Source organism: Capra hircus, chromosome 20, assembly GCF_001704415.2.
Source record: "Capra hircus breed San Clemente chromosome 20, ASM170441v1, whole genome shotgun sequence".
Classification (NCBI taxonomy): domain Eukaryota; kingdom Metazoa; phylum Chordata; class Mammalia; order Artiodactyla; family Bovidae; genus Capra; species Capra hircus.
The window spans coordinates 12,394,425-12,416,886 of NC_030827.1; the positions used below are offsets into that span (position 1 = coordinate 12,394,425).

A 22,462-nucleotide genomic window follows, 5' to 3' on the forward strand; every position below is an offset into this window, starting at 1 on the left:
AAAAACGATGGAAAAATCTTGAAGAGATGGGAATACCAGACCACCTTACCTGCCTCCTGAGTAATCTGTATGCATATCCAAAGAAACAGTTAGAACCAGACTTGGAACAATGGACTAGTTCCAAATTGGGAATGGAGTATGTAGAGATTGTAAGTAGTCACCCTGCTTATTTAACTTTTATGTAGAGTACATCATGCAAAATGCCAGGCTGGATGAAGCTTAAACTGCAATCAAGATTGCCAGAAGAAGTATCAATAACCTCAGATATGCAGACAATACCACTCTAATAGCACAAAGTGAAGAGGAACTGAAGAGCCTCTTGATGAAGGTGAAAGAGGAGAGTGAAAACCTGGCTTAAAACTCAACATTCAAAAAGCTAAGATCATGGCATCTGGTCCGATCACTTCATGACAAATAGATGGGGAAACAATGGAAATAGTGACAGACTTTATTTTCTTGGACTCCAAAATCACTGGGGACAGTGACTGCAGCCATGAAATTAAAAAATGCTTGCTCCTTGGAAGAAAACCTGACAAACATAGCATATTAAGAAGCAGAAACATCACTTTGTCAACAAAGGTCCAAATGGTCAAAGCTATGGTTAGTCATGTAAAGATGGCGGGAGTTGGACCATAAAGAAGGCTGAGCACTGAAGAATTGATGCTTTCAGAGTGTGGTACTAGAGAAGACTCTTAAGAGTCCCTTGGACAGCAAGGAGATCAAACCAGTCAATACTAAAGGAAATCAACCCTGAATGTTCATTGTTAGAACTGATGCTGAAGTTAAAACTTCAACATTTTGGCCACCTGATATGAAGAGCCAACTCATTGGAAAAGACCCTGATGTTGGGAAAGATTGAGGGCAGGAGGAGAAGGGGATGACAGAGGATGAGAAGAGTTGAATGGCATCATTGACTCAATGGACATGAGTCTGAGTAAACTCCAGGACATCATGAAGGACAGGGAGGACTGGCGTGCAACAGTCCATGGGGTTGTAAAGAGTCAGACATGACTGAGCCACTGACCTGAACTGACAGGCATTAGAATTAATCTAGAGATGATTTAAAGTATACAGGATGATGTCATAGGTTCTATGCAAATCTGACACCATTTTATGTGAGACTTGAGCATCTGCGGATGTTGCTTTCCCTTGGGGTCCTGGAACCAGTGACTCACAGATATTTGAGATGACTGTAGTCTTGCTAGTTTTTGTTCCCAGCTTTACTTTGCCTTCTGCAGAGATGCTTCTTAAAAACGCAAACTTTCATGAGGGCAAGGGACCATGCATAAGTTTATATCAGAAATAATAAGTAATCCTTTATAGTCCTTTACGGGTTACCTTTCTTTCACAAGCATCCTTGAGAGATCCCAGGGCAGACAGTATTTCTCTTTCACAGAAGCTGAGACTCTAGGAGGGCAATGGCTTGTCCAAGGTCACATCAGTAGCGGTGTCTGAGGATAAAAAAAAGCTGCTGAACTCCTCTGTGCTGCACACACTCCTATGTGGTACAGATCCTGTGCTCACATGAGGAAATGAGTGCCACACATGGAGTAGAGGAATGAACATGCTCCCGTCCGACCACAGTCATCTCGTCCCCAACAGATGCTTCTGGTCAGGCTGACAGGACATGCCGAGGACCGCCATGATGAAGAAAGGAGGCCATTGCGCGAATTTACAGAAATTGCGGCCTATCTCTTGCTGTTTTACAAACTCCTTTCCTCCCATGCTTCACTCTAAAGGGCTGTGGGAACTTAAACTAATACTACCCTCTCAGTAAAAAGCATCTCAAGGGACAGGATGTGGAAAATGTTCCAGAAGGCCTTAAAGTCAATGACTTAATAAATATATGAATAATCTCAACTCTTGAGAATGCTAGACTCGTGTTTTCTTTTACATTCTTAAAAGAAAAAGAAAATGGCATGGTTGGATTAAGTTATTTTAAAGTTTATTTTTAGCTTTAAATTTTTTGATGTTAATGGACTACTATTAGGACCACTTTTATTTCAGAGTGTTTATCTGAGAATTCCAGTTCCCAGACCTGTGCTCTAGTCCCCACATTTCACTGCCTATTAATATCATATTCATTTAAAGCTTAAGAGAAAAGCTGTAAAGATGCCTTTAAAATCCCTGCCTTTATAAAATACACCAGGTGAAAGAGAAGTTAGTAAATGGCACTCACTGTTAATTAGAAGTTAAAGCCGAACAAATATTCTATTATGTTACACATATTTCCAGAACTACTTGTGTATAACTGGGTGACCCCAGAATAGTGAAATCTACAGTTTTAGAGAAATGTACCAAATCAGAGAGTTTTTTAATTGTTATAATGGCCCACGGGAATAGGTATTTCCAATATTGATCATCTCTGGGAGAGAGAAATTCTGGGGCAAGAAGAACACACCCTTTCCCTGAGTGCAAAGCCAAGAAGCCTTGGTCTCTGAGACATGAAAAGTCTTAGAGTATTTTTTGTGATGGAGGGGAGTTGGCAATGCCATGGGAAGACACTGTACCTGCTTCCATGGTGGTGGCATCAGTTTACATGGCAGAGAAAGAGCCTGGAGCAGCAGGATCAAGGCTGGCATATTGAAGCCACTGGCAGAACTGAGCTTGGACTCAAGCAGGACATAAGAAGAGCCATGTCGCCTCTCCAGGTGGAAGAGGCCCACGAGCATTGCCTTTCTGTCTAGTCTGGGGGCTTCCCAAGAGCCATCAACTGCAAAGGTAGCAGCCAGACAGCATGACACACATGCTTGAGGGCTCTGTTCACACTCTTAGAGACAAGGGGGGCAACTTACAACCATTATGACTCTGAACCGTGTGTCATAAGAACTTAGTAACACAAATAAATATGCAGAAATATAATGATAAGGAGTAAAACTGACCATAAAATGCATTTAAATGGTCAAGTTAAAGGAGAATTTTATATGCAAGTAGATTTAACCATCTGGAGACAGAAGGGAAAGCAGGCATGACCCAAAAAGCAGAACAAAAACTAAATGTACAAGAAGGGGGAAAAAATACAGTTTAATACCAACTGGTACCCATAAGCTAAAACGGACATTAAACATCTAGTTCTTTGCTACAGTTGAATCACAAAAGCATATTTTGGTTTGCTGCTGCTGCTAAGTCACTTCAGTCATGTCCGACTCTGTGTGACCCCATAGACGGCAGCCCACCAGGCTCCCACATCCCTGGGATTCTTCAGGCAAGAACACTGGAGTGGGTATTGGTTTGCACACCCTTGAGAAAAAGCAATTAGCCCTAGTCATTGCTAAGAAAGGGTAGAAAGAGCCAGACAAGGTATATAAGAACTCCACATGGCTTCCCAGACTATAATTGCCTTGAAACACACAAAAGTGAGTACACAGGCCTCCTAGACATAAAAGTGGGGAGTCACCCATAGGGTGACAGCTGACCCAAGGGATGAACTTCATGGAAATCAGGTGGAAAACAAGACACAATACAATAACAACAAAGAATGGTTTGGGGTTTACACATAAATATGTAAAATAATTCAAGTAATATGTACTCGAATTTTATGAAAATTTCTACAGTCCACAGATCTGTTGTTTCTCCACTGACATGGGTACCAATCTGTAGAAATAAATGAGTTACCTGTGCCTTTTTTCATCTTATCATATCGCTCTCCATATCTCTGCAAGAACTGGTCCTTATAACAGGTGATGGCAGTCCATCCCTCAAAGGCATTGTGAATAAATTGAGTTTGCAGCAGTCATGATGTGCATTGCTCCAGCCAAAGCTCTCTATTTTTTATATTTTCTCAGAAGGGTTAAGATCACCTACCTACATTAGTAAAGAAGGAGCAATTGTCAACAAAAAGCCAGTGTAACTCTGTTTTATTGGCTCAAGCCAATGACTGTTAAATAAGTAAAATGAAATCTTTGTTTGGAAATAGAATGATAGGATTTTTCAGATGGAGAAATGCCTTGTCAAGAGTCCAGCCCCATCATTTTACTGATAAGGAAATCAAGACAGAGAGACTTTTCTAAACGCATAACTAGTTAATGGCAAAGCTAGGACCAGAATTCAAGTTAGCGCCTTTCTTGGGAGATTTGGAAAATATTCATATACACAGATGGTTAGGGACTGTAATGCATGAACTTGTGATACAGTTGAAGGAATGATATTTTTAACCTAGAAAGGGGACAGTTCAGGGACATAATGACTATATTCAAATATTTGACAAGTAGTAAGAGGGCTTGAACTTGTCTTCCTGGCCAGAGGAAACAAAGGCAATTATGAGAAGATAAGAGGAAAGACTTTAGTAGGTCAGTATAAGATAAAATCCTTAAGTAGTCAAAATATGCCAAAACAATTTGTTGGGGGATAGTAAGCTTTCTGTCACCAGAGAAACTTCAGAAAATACAAGAAGATACTGTAATGTGTATGTTTTGTCCACAGAAAGGGATGTGTGGTAAGGGGTGTGGAGGAGAAAATTCAGGTGTGATAATCATTTGGATAGGGTGACCTTTAAAAGTATGTGGTTCTTTACAACCTGGGACCAAATAAGGGTTTCATTCTTGCCTCCAAGCTCTACAAGCTCTAAAACCTATCTTCCTATCTGTTTGCAATAGTTTAAATTTTAATCTATTTCATATTTCAGGGTATTATGCCCTGAATATTTGATTTGAATGCTGTGGCAGAAGGTCACTCGTATTCATTTATTTTCTTTTATACACTTGCAGAGAGTCTTTAGAATCCATTATGCAAACACATGCAAATCACATGCAAATCGCATGGCCTCAGAAAATGACAAAATCTTATGGTCTTAACTGAGCCATCAAACCTTTCTTTAAGAAGCCAAGTATAATATGCCTTTTGAATGTCTGTGGGGCAGAAGACAACTTCCTGAGGGTGATATTTACATGATGTTGGAATTGGTTACTCAGAGGAGATTTTGCCTCACATTCTTCACATTTATGTCGAACTTTGAGGTTAAGAAAGCATTTTCACATAAACGATCCTGTTTGATCCTCATAATTACCCTGTGATACTGGCAGAAGAGGAATTGGAATTCTTGTTCTATTATTCAGATGCGAAATAGAAAAGTTAAACGACTTGCCCAGCTCTGCTCCATTGATGAACGATGGATCTGAGACTTTGGAGCAGACTTTCTTTCAGTCTAAGACCTCTTCATGACACTAAGATGCATATCTTCTTTAAAGCAAGGTGCTTGTCATCAGTCTGGGTTTGCTTGGATGGATGGCATTTTGCCAAAAGCATCTTTGAAGGTGCTTCTGTTGATGAAGATGGCATTTTACAGGTGGCCAGAAAAGTCTAATTATTTGTAATAGCGCTAGCACAGAGCCAAGTCCATAGTGTCTCCAACCCTCCCTCCCTTGCTTTTTATTCACATCTGCTCTGAAATCTCTGGATGAAGAACTTTCCTTAACCTGTCCACTTTTCAGCTTTTTCAGGAGAGAGAATTGTTTCTTAAACTATGCAGAGTAACAGCACGGTCTCTGCAATGAGCCTGTCTGGATCTGAAAGATCCACCACTGTCAATTTGCGTGCGTGCGTGCGTGCGTGCGTGCGTGTGTGTGTCTTGTCACTCAGTCATATCTGACTCTTGTGGCCCCATGGACTATAGCCTGCCAGGTGCCTCTGTCCATGGAGTTTCCGAGTCAAGAATACTGGAATGGGTTGCCATTTCTTCCCCTAGGGGATCTTCCCCACCCAGGGATTGAACCTGCGTCTTCTATGTCTCCTGCATTGCAGGCAGATTCTTTTCCCATTGAGCCATCAGGGAAGCTCATGTGGCCTTGGAGAGGTCATTTATTCCTCTAATTATCAGTTTCTACATCCATAAAATGGGGGAAATAGCACCTCTTTGATAGAATATGTGATGAGGAGATATACACAAAAGAAAACCTGCTCAGAGTCTGACATAATACGTGTTCAATAAACGGTAGCTACTATAAGTATCATATTAGTGGTGGTAACGCAGTAATGGTGGTACCTCAAGGCATTGTGAACTCCAGTGCTAAGAACTGGCTCTTGGAAATGGAATGAGAGGACAGTAATGCCAAGTATCTCTTATATGCCAAAGGACTGAAAACCGACAATGTTTGAGGCAGCTGAATTCAGCCCAGTGAGGAATGAATGAAATTTAACTTTCTTTAATCACTATTGTATCTTGCCTCATAATGGGGGTAGTTGCAGTCCTATTTCAAGGCTATTTCTAACAAGAAATAGAGCCAAGGCTGACATCCTTAACTCCACTCTCTCTGAGCCACACTGCTCTGTATATGGCAGTGACCTTTACTTCCCTGGGTGACCTTGGGAAGGGATTTCACGGCAGCCGCTTCAGCAAGCCTGAATCACTGGGTCACGGATGGATTTGTCTTCCTCCTATACCGAGACTAGATGTGGGGACCGCAGAGGAGGCTGAGGCAGCAGCTCCACCCTCTTTCTGGGTTGACCCTGCTCCCTCTTGCCCTAGTTCCCAGCTCCAGCAGCTGCCCCTGGAGGGCACCTTCCCCCAACGCCCACAGAGTTCTCTGCCCTTCCAGTGCACCCTAGTCCCTTTCCTGGTCACTTACCCAGGCTAACTAACAAGGTGGCCTCCTCCATGAGGACAGCCTCCTGCTCCCACAAGCTTCTTTCATGGAGAGGGACTTTCATGGAGAAGAAGCTTGCTGAGGGTCACTAGGAACCATTGCCCTGAGTGTCCATGTGACCAGAGCAAGGGGACTTCACAACTGATTTCTGTTTGCCAGAAGTGCCCTGGGTCATTCTGAGGTTGGGTGCTCAGCTATTTTTGGCAAGAATGAGTCCTATGCAAAAGGGACTTCCCCTTTTTTGCAGTGCAAAGCCACCAAATGCTGAGCAGTCAAGAGCATTTCTTATTCCCAGATTACCCTCTGAGCACCTCTCTAGCTGCCAGATTACCAAGGTTGTCATAGCTTGATCTGATTTCTCAGCTCCAGGCTGTAGCTAACCGTACCAGGCTGGGTGGCCTCGGTCCTGGGAATGGCTCCCTGTGTCAGCTGCTTCCTGTTGGCGGTGCTGATTTCTGCCAGCTGTAAAGCCATCCCCTCCTCAGATCCGAAGTGCACTGAGGTGAGTCCAACCTATTTGTCTTTGTCCAAATTCAACTGGCTGGAAATGTTGAGATTCAGCATGCAGTTGTATCTGAGCCTTGGCGTTCCAATATCCACTGTCTTTAAAAGGGCAATGGAGTGTGTAGAACTTTTTCTTTGCTGTGAAAAATGAGCCAAAGAGCTCTGCTGGGGAGGTGTACTCACCGATTCCTAGTAGGAAGAGGTGAGAGTTATTCTCTGCACACAATTTCCCCCAAATAATCCCAGTTGGGACATAAAATGTCAACAGGGTCCCAATGCAAAGAGCAGCGCTCCAAACCTGCTTCCTAGCATAAAGGGGCTGTTTGTCCAGCTTCCCACCATAAGGCGAGTTCCCCAAAGAGTCCTTCAGTTTCCTGGCATTCAGGGTGGAGGTAAGTGAAGACCACCTGTACCAGGCTTTAGAGAAGAGAAAGATTACTCTGAATGAACCCGGCTTTCTCCTCGAGTCAGACCCTCCAGCTGTTTCACTAAACCCACAGGAGTAACATCTGAGAGTAGAGCCAAATTGTACCTTCTGTCTTGGACCATAGCAATGTTTATCGACCTCTGGGAAGTTCTTGGGGCTTCCCAAGTGGCTCAATGATAGAGAACCCATCTGCCAATGCAGGAGACATAAGGGATGCGGGTTCGATTCCTGGGTTGGGAAGATCCCCTAGAGGAGGGCATGGCAACCCACTCCAGTATTCTTGCCTGGAGAAGCCCATGGACAGAGCAGCCTGCAGGCTACAGTCCATGGGTTTGCAAGAGTTGGGCATGACTGGAAGCGACTTCACCATCACACATGTACAGGAAGTTCTTGGGCAGGGTGAAGAGATAGAGAGAGAAAAAGGGATCATTCTCTTACCATCTTCCTCCCTTTACCTCTGATCCCATCAGGTATCCAGCACCACATGGCCTGTCAGACAAGGGCTGTGGATGGGAAGGACCGTCAGTCTCAGTGGCTGAGTGGGCTGCTTTCCTAGTTTGGAGCTGAATGCCAAAAAAGAAGCAGGAGTAGCTCAGAGGAGAAAGGCAGAGCCTAAGACCCAGGGTCAGGAGAATCAGGGAAAGTGGGGCAAGGACCTGCCAGACTAAGAGCAAGAACAGAAGCCAGGACTTGAATAAGGCCTAGGAGCAGAAAGCAATAGGATCTTGTTAGTCTTGTGCGTGTATGATCGGAAGGTAAGTCATGCCCAACTCTTTACAACCCCATGGACTGCCAGCCTCCTCTGTCCGTGGAATTTTCCAGGAAAGAATAATGGAGTGGGTTGTCATTTACTTTGCCAGGGGATATTTCTGACCCAGGGATCAAACCTACATCGCCTGCATCGGCAGGTGAATTCTTTACCCCGAGCCACCTGGGAAGCGTTGTTGATCTGATATTGGGATGGAATCAGGAGGCACACTCAGACCAAAAGGAAGTACCACGCCCAGGGGAAATTGTTCCATCTGCTACAATAGTGTACCACAGACCAGATGGCGCCAACAACAGGAACCTACTTAGGTACAACTCTGCAGGCTAGAAGTCCAAGATCAAGGTGTCAGCAAGGTTGCCGAGGCCCCTTTCCTTGGCTTATTGACGGCCTTCTTCTCAGGCCCTATCCTGAAAACAAGGGTTTGGTTCTGTTTTGAGTTCAGTAAACTTTTTATTGAAGTAAAATTTACATACAGAAAAGTCTACCACCCCTAAGGGCAGAGCTCAGTGAGTTTTCACCAAGTGGACACATCCATGTGAGCAGCCTGCAGAACGAAAAGCAGAACCTTCTCAGCACCTACGAAGCCCTCCCGTGTCTCCTCCAGATCACCAGCCCCTCAGACCCTCCAGTATTCTCACCTCTATCACCAAAAATGGATTTTGCCTCTTTTTTGTTTTGTATACCTGGGACTAGTGTATACTCTCTGTATCTGTTGCTCAATATCAAGCATATGAGATTTATCGACGATGTTGTGTGCAGCCACCATGGGCTCGTTTCCATCACTGAATGGTATTTTGTTGCGTTGCTGTTGTTTGCTAGGTCGTGTCTGACTCTCCTGTGATGCCGTGGACTGTAGCCTGCCAGGCTCCTCTGTCCATGGGATTATCCAGGCAAGCATACTGGAGTGGATTGCCATGCCCTCCTCTAGGGGATCTTCCCAACCCAGGGATAGAACCCATCTCTTGCATTTCCTGCATTGGCAGGCAGATTCTTTGGAAGCTCCACATTCTTATCTAGGTCTTCAGTAAACAAATAAGCAAATACTTATTAGGTATATATCAGGGAGTAGACGTATTTCATCATAGGGTACACATATGTTTAACTTTGGTAAATATTGCCAGTTTTCAACATGTTAGTATCCATTTATTCTCACCAGCAGTGGATATAAGTTCTGATTGCCCCAATGCCTCACCAACATTTGCTATTGTTTAAGAACATTAGCTATTCTGATGGATGAGGAGGGGCATTTCACTGTGCCCCTGGTAATTATTTTCCTGTTAATTAAATTGAGTATATTTCTGTATTTCTGTGTGTATGTCTGTGTGTGTAAGTGCCTTTTCCAGTCTTTGGCCCATTTTCTCTTAGATTGTTCACAGGTTCTTGGGGTTTGTTTTTTTTTTTTGGTAGTGGTTCTTTATGTATTCTGGATACAGTTTCTTTATCAGATTGCAAATATCTTCTACTCTGTGGCTTGCCTTTTCATTCTAAATATTTTTTGAAGAACAGAAGTCCTTAATTTTAACATAGCTTGATTTATCATTTTTCTTTTACTTATTTTAAGTGAATGTCTATTTTGTTTAAGAAATTTTTGCCAGCCCAAAGCAACGAAGATATTATCCTATATCTTCTTTTGGAAGTTTTATCCTTTTTTATCATTTTGTATTTGTTTCTAAGTTTCACATGTAAACTTACAGTCCATCTGGAATTATTATTATTGTTTTTGCATGTGATGTAGAGGAGGAGTCAAGAGGAATTTTTAAATAAAACTTTTTGTTTGGAAAAAAAAGTCAAACCTTGAAAAATTCTGAAATATTCTCAAAATATTATAATGTATGCAGACAAATACTCCACACAGAATCTTCCGTGTTTAAATGGAATGTATGTATGCATGTGTGTGTATCGTAAGTAATAAAATTAGATCTATGACCAAGTTTTTGAAGGTTGGTAATTATGTAAACCGTAGCTGGAATTCAGCCTTCTGTGATTTGGATTCAGGTGATATTTCAGATGTGCTCTTGAATTATTGCTTGTGAATATAGGCATGCCTGCTCCTTTCAGATGACTATTTGTCATTGTACAGTCACTAAGTCATATCCAACTTTTTGCAACACCATGTACTGCAGCACACCAGGCTTCCTGTCCTTCACTATCTCCCAGAGTTTTCTCAAACTCATATCCATTGAGTCCGTGATGCCACCCAAACCATCTCATCCTCTGTCATCCCCTTCTCCTCCTGCCCTCGATCTTTCCCAGCATCAGGGTCTTGTCCAATGAGTCAGCTCTTAGAATCAGGTGGCCAAAGTATTGGAACTCTAGAATCAGTCCTTCCAATGAACATTCAGGGTTGATTTCCCAGATGACTATTCAGTCCCCTCAAACCCATGGTAGGAGACAATCCTTCATGTCCAGGTATGGGGGAAAGTGCTTAGCAAAGCTCTGTTTTAAGAGAAGTCCAAGTTCATGATACAGGGGCTTCCCAATAACTCTAGACAGTGACAATGATGTTTCAGTGATCCAGGGAAATGCTGACTTTTCTTGTGGGCACTTGATGTATATTACCTCGTCAATCCTCAGAGCTGGTCTACCAAGAGAGGTTATTGATAGCTGAGCAAAACAGGAGGCCCAGAGAACACAGCTTGGTAGTTGAGAACTGGAATGCGAACTCAAGAAGTCTGCCTCAAGACACACAGAAAGTGAACTGCTTTTAATCTCAGTGCCCTTTGCCTGGAGTCAGATTGACAACAGAGTTTTAGGGATATGACCTCTTCAGAGTTTTTTGTTTTATTTTCAGAGAGTAACTGATACTCTGGGATTTGATTCAGTCAAATTGCTGTTTCTGGATAGAGAGAAGTGATTAGCAAGGGAAGGTTGGAGTTCAGTGTCCCAGATTCCCCATGCCTGGGGGAGCTGGCTGCTGCTGCAGGTGCCAAGTACAGAAGGGACATCCAAACAGGTGGGAATCAGTGCGTGTGTGAAACTCAGAGAATCTGAAGTCAGAAAATGATCTCAGCACTTGTGAGGCAAGAAATACTGTGTGGTGGGAGGGAGTCAGAGATACAGCAGGAAGAAGCAAAATAAGATCATGATTGAAAAAATGCAAATGAATACCTGGAGGGAAAAGGGATTGCAGACACAGATGGAGCACTTGGGCGCCCCGCTCTGTGTAATGGCACCGCTCTGAGGTGGAGCTGGAGAAAAAGGGATGGGCATGGGGCCCAGTGCAAATGCCCGTGACTGCAATAGAGGTGGGCATGGGTCAGTTGTCCTGAATACCATGGTGCTTTGCCTCAGCCCTGCATAAGTTCACATCCAGAAGGGTCCACACTGCAGTGGAATGGCCAAAGCAGAAGAGTGAGAAAGTGACTTTGGAAACTGACCCCAGACTGAGGTCTAGCAACCAAATCTGGGTTTATAGGAAGTGCTCACATGGGGCTCAAAGAAACCACAGGAGCTGCAAAAGCAGTGGTGGGTATCTGCCTAGAAAAGCAACTGAACATGTATTCCTTGCAGCTGACCCAGCCCTGAGCACAGTGGCAGTGACCACATAGCTGGGACACAGGATTTCTCTTCTACCTCCCACCCTTTCAGGCTCCTTTCTGTTATGTCTGCTGCCCAGGAATCCTGTGCTGTGCTATGGGAGCTCACTCTTAGGAAGTTTCGCTCTGAAACTGTCAGCGAGAAAGACACAATCTCACTGATACAGTTTTACGAAAAGTGTGTAACCTGAATCAAATCATGAGGAAACAAACCACAGAGAAGGAAAATCCTGCAAACTACTAGCCAGGATTCTTAAAAAAATTAATCAATGTCAGTAGAGATCATGAAAGGCTGAAGAATCTGCTCAGATTAAAGGAGACAGAAGGGTGTGGAAATGAGAGACAATGATTGAATGGAAATGTGATGTAAAAGCCATGTTGAGGAGCCCAGAAGAGTCCCTGAAATGTGCTTGGTTTTCAAATTTTCTTATGAGTTCTTATCATTTGCCTCATTCCTTAGGAATCAAGGGCAGATAATTCACTGCAGTTTACCTAACTAGAGATTACTGAAGGTTACAACCCAGGCTCCCGGTGAGCTTCTCCGTCCTCCTGGGAAGGGTTGTGCCCTGGTTCTCGGGTTTTCACTGGGTTGAAACTGAGCTATCCCTTTCCATTTGCTAGGCCAGTGGTTCAGGAGAGCTCATATCCCTTTCAACTTTTGGAATCACATTAACACAGTGAAGTGCTTAGTGAAGCATATGAGAGGAGTAATTTAGTTGACACAGAAATGTATATATTCTGGAAAAGGAGGGAATTGCCAATGCCGAGCCTTTTACTGCAGGGCCAGGACAGAGCAAGACAAACTGAGGGAAGGCCCCATTTCCCCATGTATTTATGACATCAGTGATGCCAGGGGAGATCAGAAAAGAAAAATGGGTCTCCTCAAAGCTAATCTGAACCTCAGAAGGTGCACATACATCTTCTCCCTGGGTCTTCTCTCTTCATGGGGACCAAGAGGGATCTCACAACATGTGTTTTCCCTCACCAGTTGACTAAATTTAAAATTTAAATTTAAAAAATTTTAAATATATTTTAAAGGCCAAGTGTGCATTTCAAGGGCATTCTGTGGATTTGCGGCAGTGCCTGAAGGACTTTGGGTCTATGAAACAATTATGGATGACAAGGGATTATAAACATGGCATTTTCGTTGATGACTTTGTAACATTGTTACAATATAGAAGAAAACTGGACTTCTCTGGTAGCTCAGACGGTAAAGAATCTGCCTGCAATGCAGGAGACCTGGGTTTGACCCCTGGATCGGGAAGATCCCCTGGAGAAAGGTATGGCAACCCACTCCAGTATTCTTGCCTCAAAAATTCCATGGACAGAAGAGCCTGGTTGGCTACAGTCCATGGGGTCATGAAGAGTCGGACATGACTGAGTGACTAACACTTTCATGTAGAAGAAAACCAGTGACTTCCTGTAAATGAGCGTACTCAGTGTTGCTAAAAACAAGGGCCTGGCTAAGCAGAAGTCGGAGAGTGAGTAAGGCAAAAAGCAATTAAAATGGCGACACCCCTGAATCAAAGCACTTCAGGGTAAAGGCAGATGTGTGCCATCTTCTGTGTGCAGTTAAGCAGACCCGTTTGCAACTCAGCATGAGGAAAGCTGCTGATGCAGATTTCAGTGGGGCAGGCCATTCCCTATCTGGGGCAGTCTCAGTGGGGCCTCTGGGGAGGACACCACGTGGCCTGGAGAAAGCAGGGCCTGAAAGGTGTGATGAAATCAAGTGGAGCCTGAGATGAGCTGAGAGATGGTCCGTGGTTCTGGAATGTCTATCGTCTTTGTGTCTCCAAGTTGTACTTCTCTTGGAGAAGCACTCCTTTCTTTCCCTGGAGCCTCCCCATGCAATATATACCCCACCAGACCTTCAGACCTGTCCCACCACCCTTTATCTTTAAGGCATCAGCCAGATAAATTTATGAGCCCATAATTCTAAGGGCCTCTAACGAACCCCTTCACATTTTTACCTGCTTAGTCCAAGATCTGTAACTTGAGTTAGCACATCTAGCAAGCGGTAAGCAGCAGATGTAAGAACACTTGACTCTCACATCAGCATGTGGGACCCAGCATGAGGAAGTCTTCTGAATTTACATGCAGAGCTGTGCCCTATGCTGGGTCTGGTATCAGCAGCCTGCAGTTTCAGAGATCCTAAACTGAGTCATACTTCAAGATTATAAGACCTTATGACCTAAGGTCTATGCCATGCTGCTAGTTCTTTCTATTTTAAACATTAAGAAAATTTCTAAACATATACAAAAATGGTTAGTTATAGGGAACCTTGTACGGATCACTCCACATTCAGCAACCACCAACATTTTGGCTACTAATTTCCTCCATCCACTCTCTCCTTTTTTGCCAAAGTATTTCAAAGCAAATCTCCACCATCACATCATTTTGCCTCTAAAACCTTCAAAAAGTAACTCAAAATAAGAACATCTCTCCTACATAATTACAAGGTCATTATCATTAACAAAATTCACAGTTCTTTAATATTCTATAATATCCTGTCCTCATTTGAAGTTCTCTTACAAAATTTTCCCAAATGCCTTATTTGAATCAGAATCTAAAGAAGTACCAGAAGTGAAGAAAGTGTTACTCACTCAATCGTGTCATTTCAGCTCCATAGACTGTAGCCCGCCAGGCTCCTCAGTCCAGGGATTCTCCAGGCAAGGATACTGCAGTGGGTTGCCATTTCCTTTTCCAGATCTTCCCCACCCAGGAAGATCACCCAGGAACCCACATGTCTTGTGTCTCCTGCTTTTGCAGGTGGGTTCTTTACCACTAGTGCCACCTGGGGAGCTCCGTACTTCAAACTGCATCACATCACAAAGTGTGCAGTATCTGATTGTCTTCTCATGTTGACACTAGAGTTGATGTTTTTGTTTCAAAATGAAAAAACAAACAAACATTTTTATGCATCCAAAATCAAAACTATAAAACAAATTACGTTCAGAAAAGGCTTGTTTTTATCACCATACCTCAATCTGCTTCCTTCCCTTCCCTTAAATATAGCCAGTTTAGGGTTCACCTCCTCCGTTTCTTCTTGTAAATGTAAGAAAATGCACACATACTTTCCTTAGGTGTCATACGGTATACTGTATACTACACGCAACATATACTAACAGATGTCTATATCTTGATTTTTTCCCCTTACAATTAACCTGCATATCACTCCAGCCATGAAATTAAAAGACGCTTACTCCTTGGAAGAAAAGTTATGACCAACCTAGATAGCATATTCAAAAGCAGAGACATTACTTTGCCGACTAAGGTCCGTCTAGTCAAGGCTATGGTTTTTCCTGTGGTCATGTATGGATGTGAGAGTTGGACTGTGAAGAAGGCTGAGCGCCGAAGAATTGATGCTTTTGAACTGTGGTGTTGGAGAAGACTCTTGAGAGTCCCTTGGACGGCAAGGAGATCCAACCAGTCCATCCTAAAGGAGATTAGACCTGGGATTTCTTTGGAAGGACTGATGCTAAAGCTGAAACTCCAGTACTTTGGCCACCTCATGTAAAGAGCTGACTCATTGGAAAAGACTTTGATGCTGGGAGGGATTGGGGGCAGGAGAAGAAGGGGATGACCGAGGATGAGATGGCTGGATGGCATCACTGACTCAATGGACGCGAGTCTGAGTAAACTCTGGGAGTTGGTGATGGACAGGGAGGCCTGGCGTGCTGTGATTCATGGGGTCGCAAAGAGTCGGACACAACTGAGCGACTGAACTGAACTGAACTGAATGATTATATGTGAAGATTGTATTTAGTCCTTTTTTAGCTACACAGGGTTCCATTTTGTGAATGTACATATTTCAACTGGCCTATATGGATAGATAATCTGGTTATTGCCAACCTTTTACTATTGTAAAAAATACTACAATGAATAATGTTATGCATAGTCATTTTGTGCTTTTCTAGGTATTTTATTTGGTGAAGATTCCTAAAAGTGAGACCTCTGCCCAAAGGATGAAACATGTAATTTTACTCAAAAGCCAGTAAATATACTGTCTAATATTGGCTCACACTGTTTCTCTTATCAGAAAGACGGCAACAGGACATACAACTGTGAAAATTTAGGTCTCAGAGAAATTCCTGACACTCTACCGAACACAACAGAAGTTTTGGAATTCAGCTTCAACTTCTTGCCTACAATTCAAAATACAACCTTCAGCAGGCTCATAAATCTTATCTTTTTGGATTTGACCAGGTTTGTATCTGAGTTTTTTGTGTGTGCTTGATGTTTTACTTAGGTCAAAACACAATGTGCATTCAAACTGCTTCCAGGACCTTCCTTTGGGGAGCAGGACAACCTCCTTATTCTGCGTGTTTACCCCTTCCCATGAAATATTTTTACACAGGTAAAATATGATTTAAATAAGCACCAATCAGTGGAGAGGAAAGTGGCTTATTCTCAAAACAGATTGAGTCTGCAGTGCTGTTTAAGAAGTTCGAACGAAGGTCGATAACACAACTGAAAATAATCTTGTATTAAATCAGATGTCACATCATACTATATTTTAGCAGGGTTGACTATGAATGGGTGTGACATTTTAAGAAAAAAAATAGAGGAGACATATACACCATCTACTAACTTTTTTCCTGAAAATTGGTTTTAGAGGCAGGATGAAGATTCTAAATGCTGACCCAGGGCTTCTGAGCCAGCAGGCAGAAGTGCCAGACGAAAATAAAGGGATAGAGCAAGAGAGAAATGCAGCTGGTGTGTGTGTGTGTGTGTGTGTGTGTGTGTGTGTGTGTGTAAATGGTGGAGGGCTCCATATGTGGATGGAGCCTGCTACTCTTGCAGAAGTTCCATTTCTTCTACCTTGGTCCTTCAACTTAAGCTTCTACAGAGCAGGAGAGTATTCATATCCTTTTTTGTTGTTTAGTCGCTAAGTTATGTCCAACTCTTTTGTGACCCCTTGGACTGTAGCTCACCAGGCTCCTCTGTCTGTGGGATTTCCCAGGCAAGAATACTGGAGCGGGTTGCCATTTCCTCCTCCAGGGGATCTTCCCCACCCAGGGATCGAACCTGTGTCTCCTGCCTCTTTTGCACTACAGGTGGATTCTTTACCACTGATCCACCAGGAAAGTCCTTTCACATCCATAAGACTATACAGTCACACCTGCATGACCACCACTGGGAGGCAGGCACGGTAAATATCTGCCATTCCACCCACGTTAGATGGGGAAACAGAGGCTCAAGGAGATTTTGCGAGCTTGCTTAAACTCACACAGGAAGGAAACTGGGACTTTTGCTCTCCTGACTCCCGGTCCAGGATTTACTTTCTCTTTTAACATTTCTCATTCTCACATGAGAAGAATCTGACTTTTTAAGAAGTACTGGGCCAGGAGAGCTTTCGTAACTAGACGACTCTCAGTTTCCTCTTCTGCTGTTTTCAAAGAGTGGTAAAACGGAACCTCATACTTTCTAAAGTCCTCCTCCCTCTGCTCCCCTCCCCACCCTGTATCTGGCTACAAATGAGGCGCTGTTTTCACAGTCTTACACAGTTGCTGTTCTCTTAGCTTTACCAGTTTGCTTTCTTTGCCCTTTGCTCATTCTTCTGTCTTGCTTTTCAGAACTTCCTCTCTGGAATTCTTTTCCTTTTTAGACATTTGGTTACTGTCTGTTAGCAGTGAACTTCCCCAGTTCTTTATTTTCTGAAAATATTTTTATTTCACTCTGATTCTTGCAAGATAACATTTTCTGGCGTACGTCATCACTCTGTGGCAACTATCTAGGCCGACAGTAGTTTTGTTCTCAGCCCTTCAAGAATATCATTCCAGGCTCCCATTGTTGCTGTTGGGAGGTCATCTATCTGTCCAGTCACTGTTCATATGTTGAATATCTGTCTTTTCTTCTCTGGATATTTTCAATAGCTTCTCTTTGTCCTTGGAATTCTATAATATCACAGTGACGCATTGTGTAGATTGTCAGGCTCCTTGAATCTGAGTTTGGTGTCTTTCATCAGTTCTAAAATATTCTAGCCACTATCCATTTGAACTCTGGTTTGCTCCCACTAACCCTTGTATCATCTTTGGATCTCTGATTAGACTTATACTGCATCATCTTAACTGTCCTTTATATATCTTAATATCTCTTTATTGTTTTCCAACCCATTTTTTTTTATTTTGGCTACATTCTAGGTAATTTCCTCATATTTACTTCTAGTCCATTAATATCCTCTTTAGCTGTGTTTAGTCTCTTGTATAAGCTCTCCATTGGTTTTCTAATTTCAATTATTAACTTTTCCCATTTTAATATCATTTATTTTATATTTTACAAATATATGAGGTCAGTTTTAATATTTTTTCCTTCATCATACTTTTGGTTCTTACTATTCCCTTTAAGCATATCAAGCATGTTTGACATAGTATATTTATAATGATATGATAATACATATAAGCTTTATCATCTATTCTTTATACATATTATACATGTATTGCATACACACACATATGTATGTATACTTTATCAGATATATCTGATAACTGGCATCTGCTGCCTTTTTAAATCTGATTCTGTAGAGCTTTTTTTTTTGGCTGACTTTGGCTAATGTGTTTTCCTTATGTGTTTAGTTAATTTTTATTTTGAGAATTTATCATGTAGAACTTTGTATAAATCTTTGTTTAAAATGTTTCCTTGAACTAGATAACACCAATGAACTATTAATATTGGTATATGTGACAATGGCATCATGGCTATAGAAAATAAGCCTGTTTTGTTTTTTTTTTTTTTGAGATGCATGCAGAAATATGTATAGACACCTAGGATTTGACTTAATTTAAGAGAGAGAAGTGGGTATAGAAGAAGAAATGACTATGGCAAAATGGTGAGAACTGTTGCATCTGTGTGATATATACATGGAAATTCATCGTACTATTCTCTTTACTTTTACGTAAATTGGAATGGTTTTTATGTAAATCTTTTCACCTGCTAGTTACCTGAAATCACTACCATTCTGGAACTGTTTTAAGCTAAATTTTCCATTTGGGTTTCTTTGGAGAAGTCCACAGAGGCAGTGTAAACCCAGGCTACAGTTTTCATTGGTGGAAGCTGGTGGTGGTTAGAGAATCTCAGAGGATGTTTTTCTTGTTGTTCTTCTTGTTTTTCTACCCAGAAGCAAGGTCAAGATAAGCATATATCCTCAAAGTCTCTGTCGGTGAGTTTTCTTTTTTTAGGTTCACCCACTGAAAGGATCCCTTGAGGGTCTTGGTAGTTTCCAGGTTTTTTAGAAGATCTCCTATTCTATCCCCAAAGCTCTGTCTCCTGCCACTGGGCCGTGTGGCTCATTAAACTCTGGACTCTAGGCCACCAAGGATCAGCAGATATTGACAGATATGGCACATCAAGCTCCAGAATTTGGTCCTATGGTTTCAAGCTTCCTTTTGACACTACATCTCTAAACCTTTCACTTATTGACCTCCAGGGGAGCTCTGCGTGTTTGTGTGTGGATGTACAGTGCAGTATTCTGAGGTATAACATCAGGATGAGTTTTCTCTGAACCTCTAGTTCCATATTTCTATGGAGCATTTTCATATACATCATTTGAATCACAACCCCTATATAGCAATCATTGTTTGCTATACTTTATAGAAGAAAAAACAGAAGTTGAGAAAATTTGTGACTTGCCCAGGATGGCATAGATAACCTATTTATATATCATGTTATACATTATGTATTTTATGACATATTTTATATTGCTTATAACAGTAAATAATTTGTCTACAAACAAACTACTAATTGTTCCAAACACAAATCTCTGAGAGTTCAACTTAAAATATATAGAAAAAAATTCTAAGTCAGCGTGTTCAGATCTGAGGCTAGTCATTAACTCCACAAGCCACCTGAGGGTGCTGAAGAAAGCTTATTGTCTTTTACTCTGAATAATAATGTACACTGTTTTTACTATACACAAAAGATGGCCTTGCTATTATAAGTCACTGTGATAGAATTTTTTTCTTTTCTTTAATTAATTCTTCTTAAACACTATTATCTTTTTAAGGTGCCAGATTAACTGGGTACATGAAGATACTTTTCAAAGCCATCATCAACTGAACACCATTGTGTTAACTGGAAATCCCCTGATATTCATGGCAGAAACATCACTTACTGGGCCCAAGTTGCTGAAGCATCTTTTCTTAACCCAAACAGGAATATCTAATCTCGAGTTTATACCAGTGCACAACCTGGAAAATTTGGAAAGTTTGCATCTTGGAAGCAACCATATTTCCTCCATTAATCTCCCAGAAAACTTCCCAACACAGAATCTGAAAGTCCTGGATTTTCAGAATAATGCTATACACTACATCTCTAGAAAAGACACCAATGCTCTGAAACAGGCCACCAACCTAAGCCTTAACTTCAATGGCAATGACATTAAAGGCATTGAACCCGGGGCTTTCAGTTCAAAGATCTTTCAAAGTTTGAAATTTGGAGGGTCTCTCAACTTATCTATTGTATTTAAAGGTCTACAGAACTGTACTATTCAGTCTCTTTGGCTGGGCACATTTGAGGACACTGATGACCAAGACCTCACTTCAGCCACATTTGAGGGACTTTGTGACATGTCTGTTGAGAGCATCAACTTACAAAAGCACCATTTCAATGACTTATCATCGTCCACATTTCGGTGTTTCTCTCGACTCCAGGAGTTGGATCTGACAGCAGCTCACTTGAAACGACTGCCTTCTGGGATTGAGGGTATGAACTCTCTCAAGAAATTAGTTCTCAATGCAAATAATTTTGATCAATTGTGTCAAATCAATGCTGCCAGTTTCCCGTCCCTTAGGGAGCTTTATATCAAAGGCAACATGAGGAAACTTGACCTCGGCACTCGCTGTTTAGAAAAACTAGAAACTCTTCAGAAACTTGATTTAAGCCACAGTGATATCGAGGCTTCTGACTGTTGCAATCTGCAACTCAAAAACCTGCACCACCTGCAATACTTAAACCTGAGCTACAATGAGCCCCTTGGTCTCGAGGATCAGGCGTTCAAAGAATGCCCTCAGCTAGAACTCCTGGATTTGGCATTTACCCACCTACGTGTTAAGGCTCCACACAGCCCTTTCCAAAACCTCCATCTCCTGCGGGTTCTGAATCTCTCTCACTGCCTCCTTGATACCAGCAATCAGCACCTTCTAGCAGGCCTGCGGGATCTCCAGCATCTGAATTTACAAGGGAATTCCTTTCAAGATGGGAGCATCTCAAAGACCAACCTACTTCAGACAGTAGGCAGCTTGGAGATTCTGATTTTATCCTCCTGTAGTCTCCTCTCCATAGACCAGCAAGCATTCCAAGGCCTTGGGAACGTGAACCACTTAGACTTGAGCTACAACAGCCTGACAGGAGACAGCACGGATGCTCTTAACCATCTTAAGGGGATCTATCTCAATCTGGCCTCCAATAACATTCGCATCATCCCACCCCATCTCCTCCCTGCCTTGTCTCAGCAGAGTACCATTAATTTAAGTCACAATCCCCTGGACTGCACTTGCTCAAATATTCATTTCATAACATGGTACAAAGAAAATCTACATAAACTTGAGGACTTGGAGGAGACTACATGTGCAAATCCCCCATCTTTAAGGGGAGTGAAACTGTCCAACGTCAAACTGCACTGTGGGATTACCGGCATGGGCATTTTCTTTATTGTAGTATTTGTATTCTCGCTCATCCTTCTGCTCATTTTTTCCGTTAAATTTATTCTTAGGTGGAAATACCAGCACATTTAGTGCTGAAGGTTTCTGGAGATGGAAAATAAATATGCTTAGCAAAATTGCCCTTGGTAAAGGAACTGTTGTCTGTTAGTGACTAGATTTTTTTGATTGCTTCCTGGAATTGGGTAGGGATTCACTGTACTTTTCAGAGTCCCAGAACTGATGAACCTCCCAGGAAGGTAAACTGACTAGGGCCAGAGGGTCAGATGCAGCTATGAGAGGCACAGAGTCTTTTGCTTATATGGAAGGTGGGTAGAAGTTAAGGGGGACCAGTGGTAGGGAAAGGCCAGGAGACTATTAGGAGGTCATCACTTCCACTCATGAGTATCCCTGGAGGCACCTCCTACCTTGACCCTTCCACATCTCTCTCTCTGGCAGCTCTGGTATTGGGCTTGGGTCTGAGTTCTCAGTAATATACCCATTTGGGAAACAAGCTGGGGATAAAGTCTCAAAGTATATTTTAAATGAAAAAGAGAAAACACAATGAATTTAAAAGAAGAGGCTGAGAAATGAATCTTACCATCAAATTGACTTCATTAACCTCCTTAATCCTTAAATCTCCAAGGATTCCACAATGCCACCATGGTACAAATAGCTCTAAGGAAAAAGAGAAAAAAGACACCGTCACCAAGATGCCCCTCCCCCAAGGTTGAGATGTTTTGCACACTACCCTCATTTCAGAACCAAGGAGGCTTTTTTTAATTTGTTTTTTTTTAACCTATCTGGTGTTCTCACTCTTATTATGTTACAGATCCTAACTTACAGGTGGGTTGTGTATTTTTCAAAAGAAAAATACTCTTTTCATTTGAATCTCTGGTCCTTGGAAGCTTCTTTCTCATAGGAACCATGAGATAAATGGTGGTTTGGTTCCCAAGCCAGCTCTCAAAAGCCTACTCACCTGGGGCAGCAACTGAGACAGCACATTTACA

At 42.2% G+C, this 22,462-nt stretch overlaps 1 protein-coding gene across 1 annotated transcript; it reads left to right on the forward strand.

Moving 5' to 3' along the window:
• CD180 (CD180 molecule) lies at positions 6,870-21,595 on the forward strand. Its single transcript, XM_005694612.2, has 3 exons — positions 6,870-7,083; positions 15,857-16,023; positions 19,820-21,595. Exons 1-3 carry the CDS (start codon positions 6,994-6,996, stop codon positions 21,546-21,548), a joined length of 1,986 nt encoding a protein of 661 aa, XP_005694669.1. The 5' UTR covers positions 6,870-6,993; the 3' UTR covers positions 21,549-21,595.

Coding starts and splice junctions, on each gene's coding strand:
- CD180 (XM_005694612.2), top strand. CDS start 6,994: ATGGCTCCCTGTGTCAGCTGCTTCCTGTTGGCGGTGCTGATTTCTGCC. Junction 7,084..15,856: donor CAGATCCGAAGTGCACTGAG/GTGAGTCCAACC, acceptor TTCTCTTATCAG/AAAGACGGCAACAGGACATA. Junction 16,024..19,819: donor ATCTTTTTGGATTTGACCAG/GTTTGTATCTGA, acceptor TATCTTTTTAAG/GTGCCAGATTAACTGGGTAC.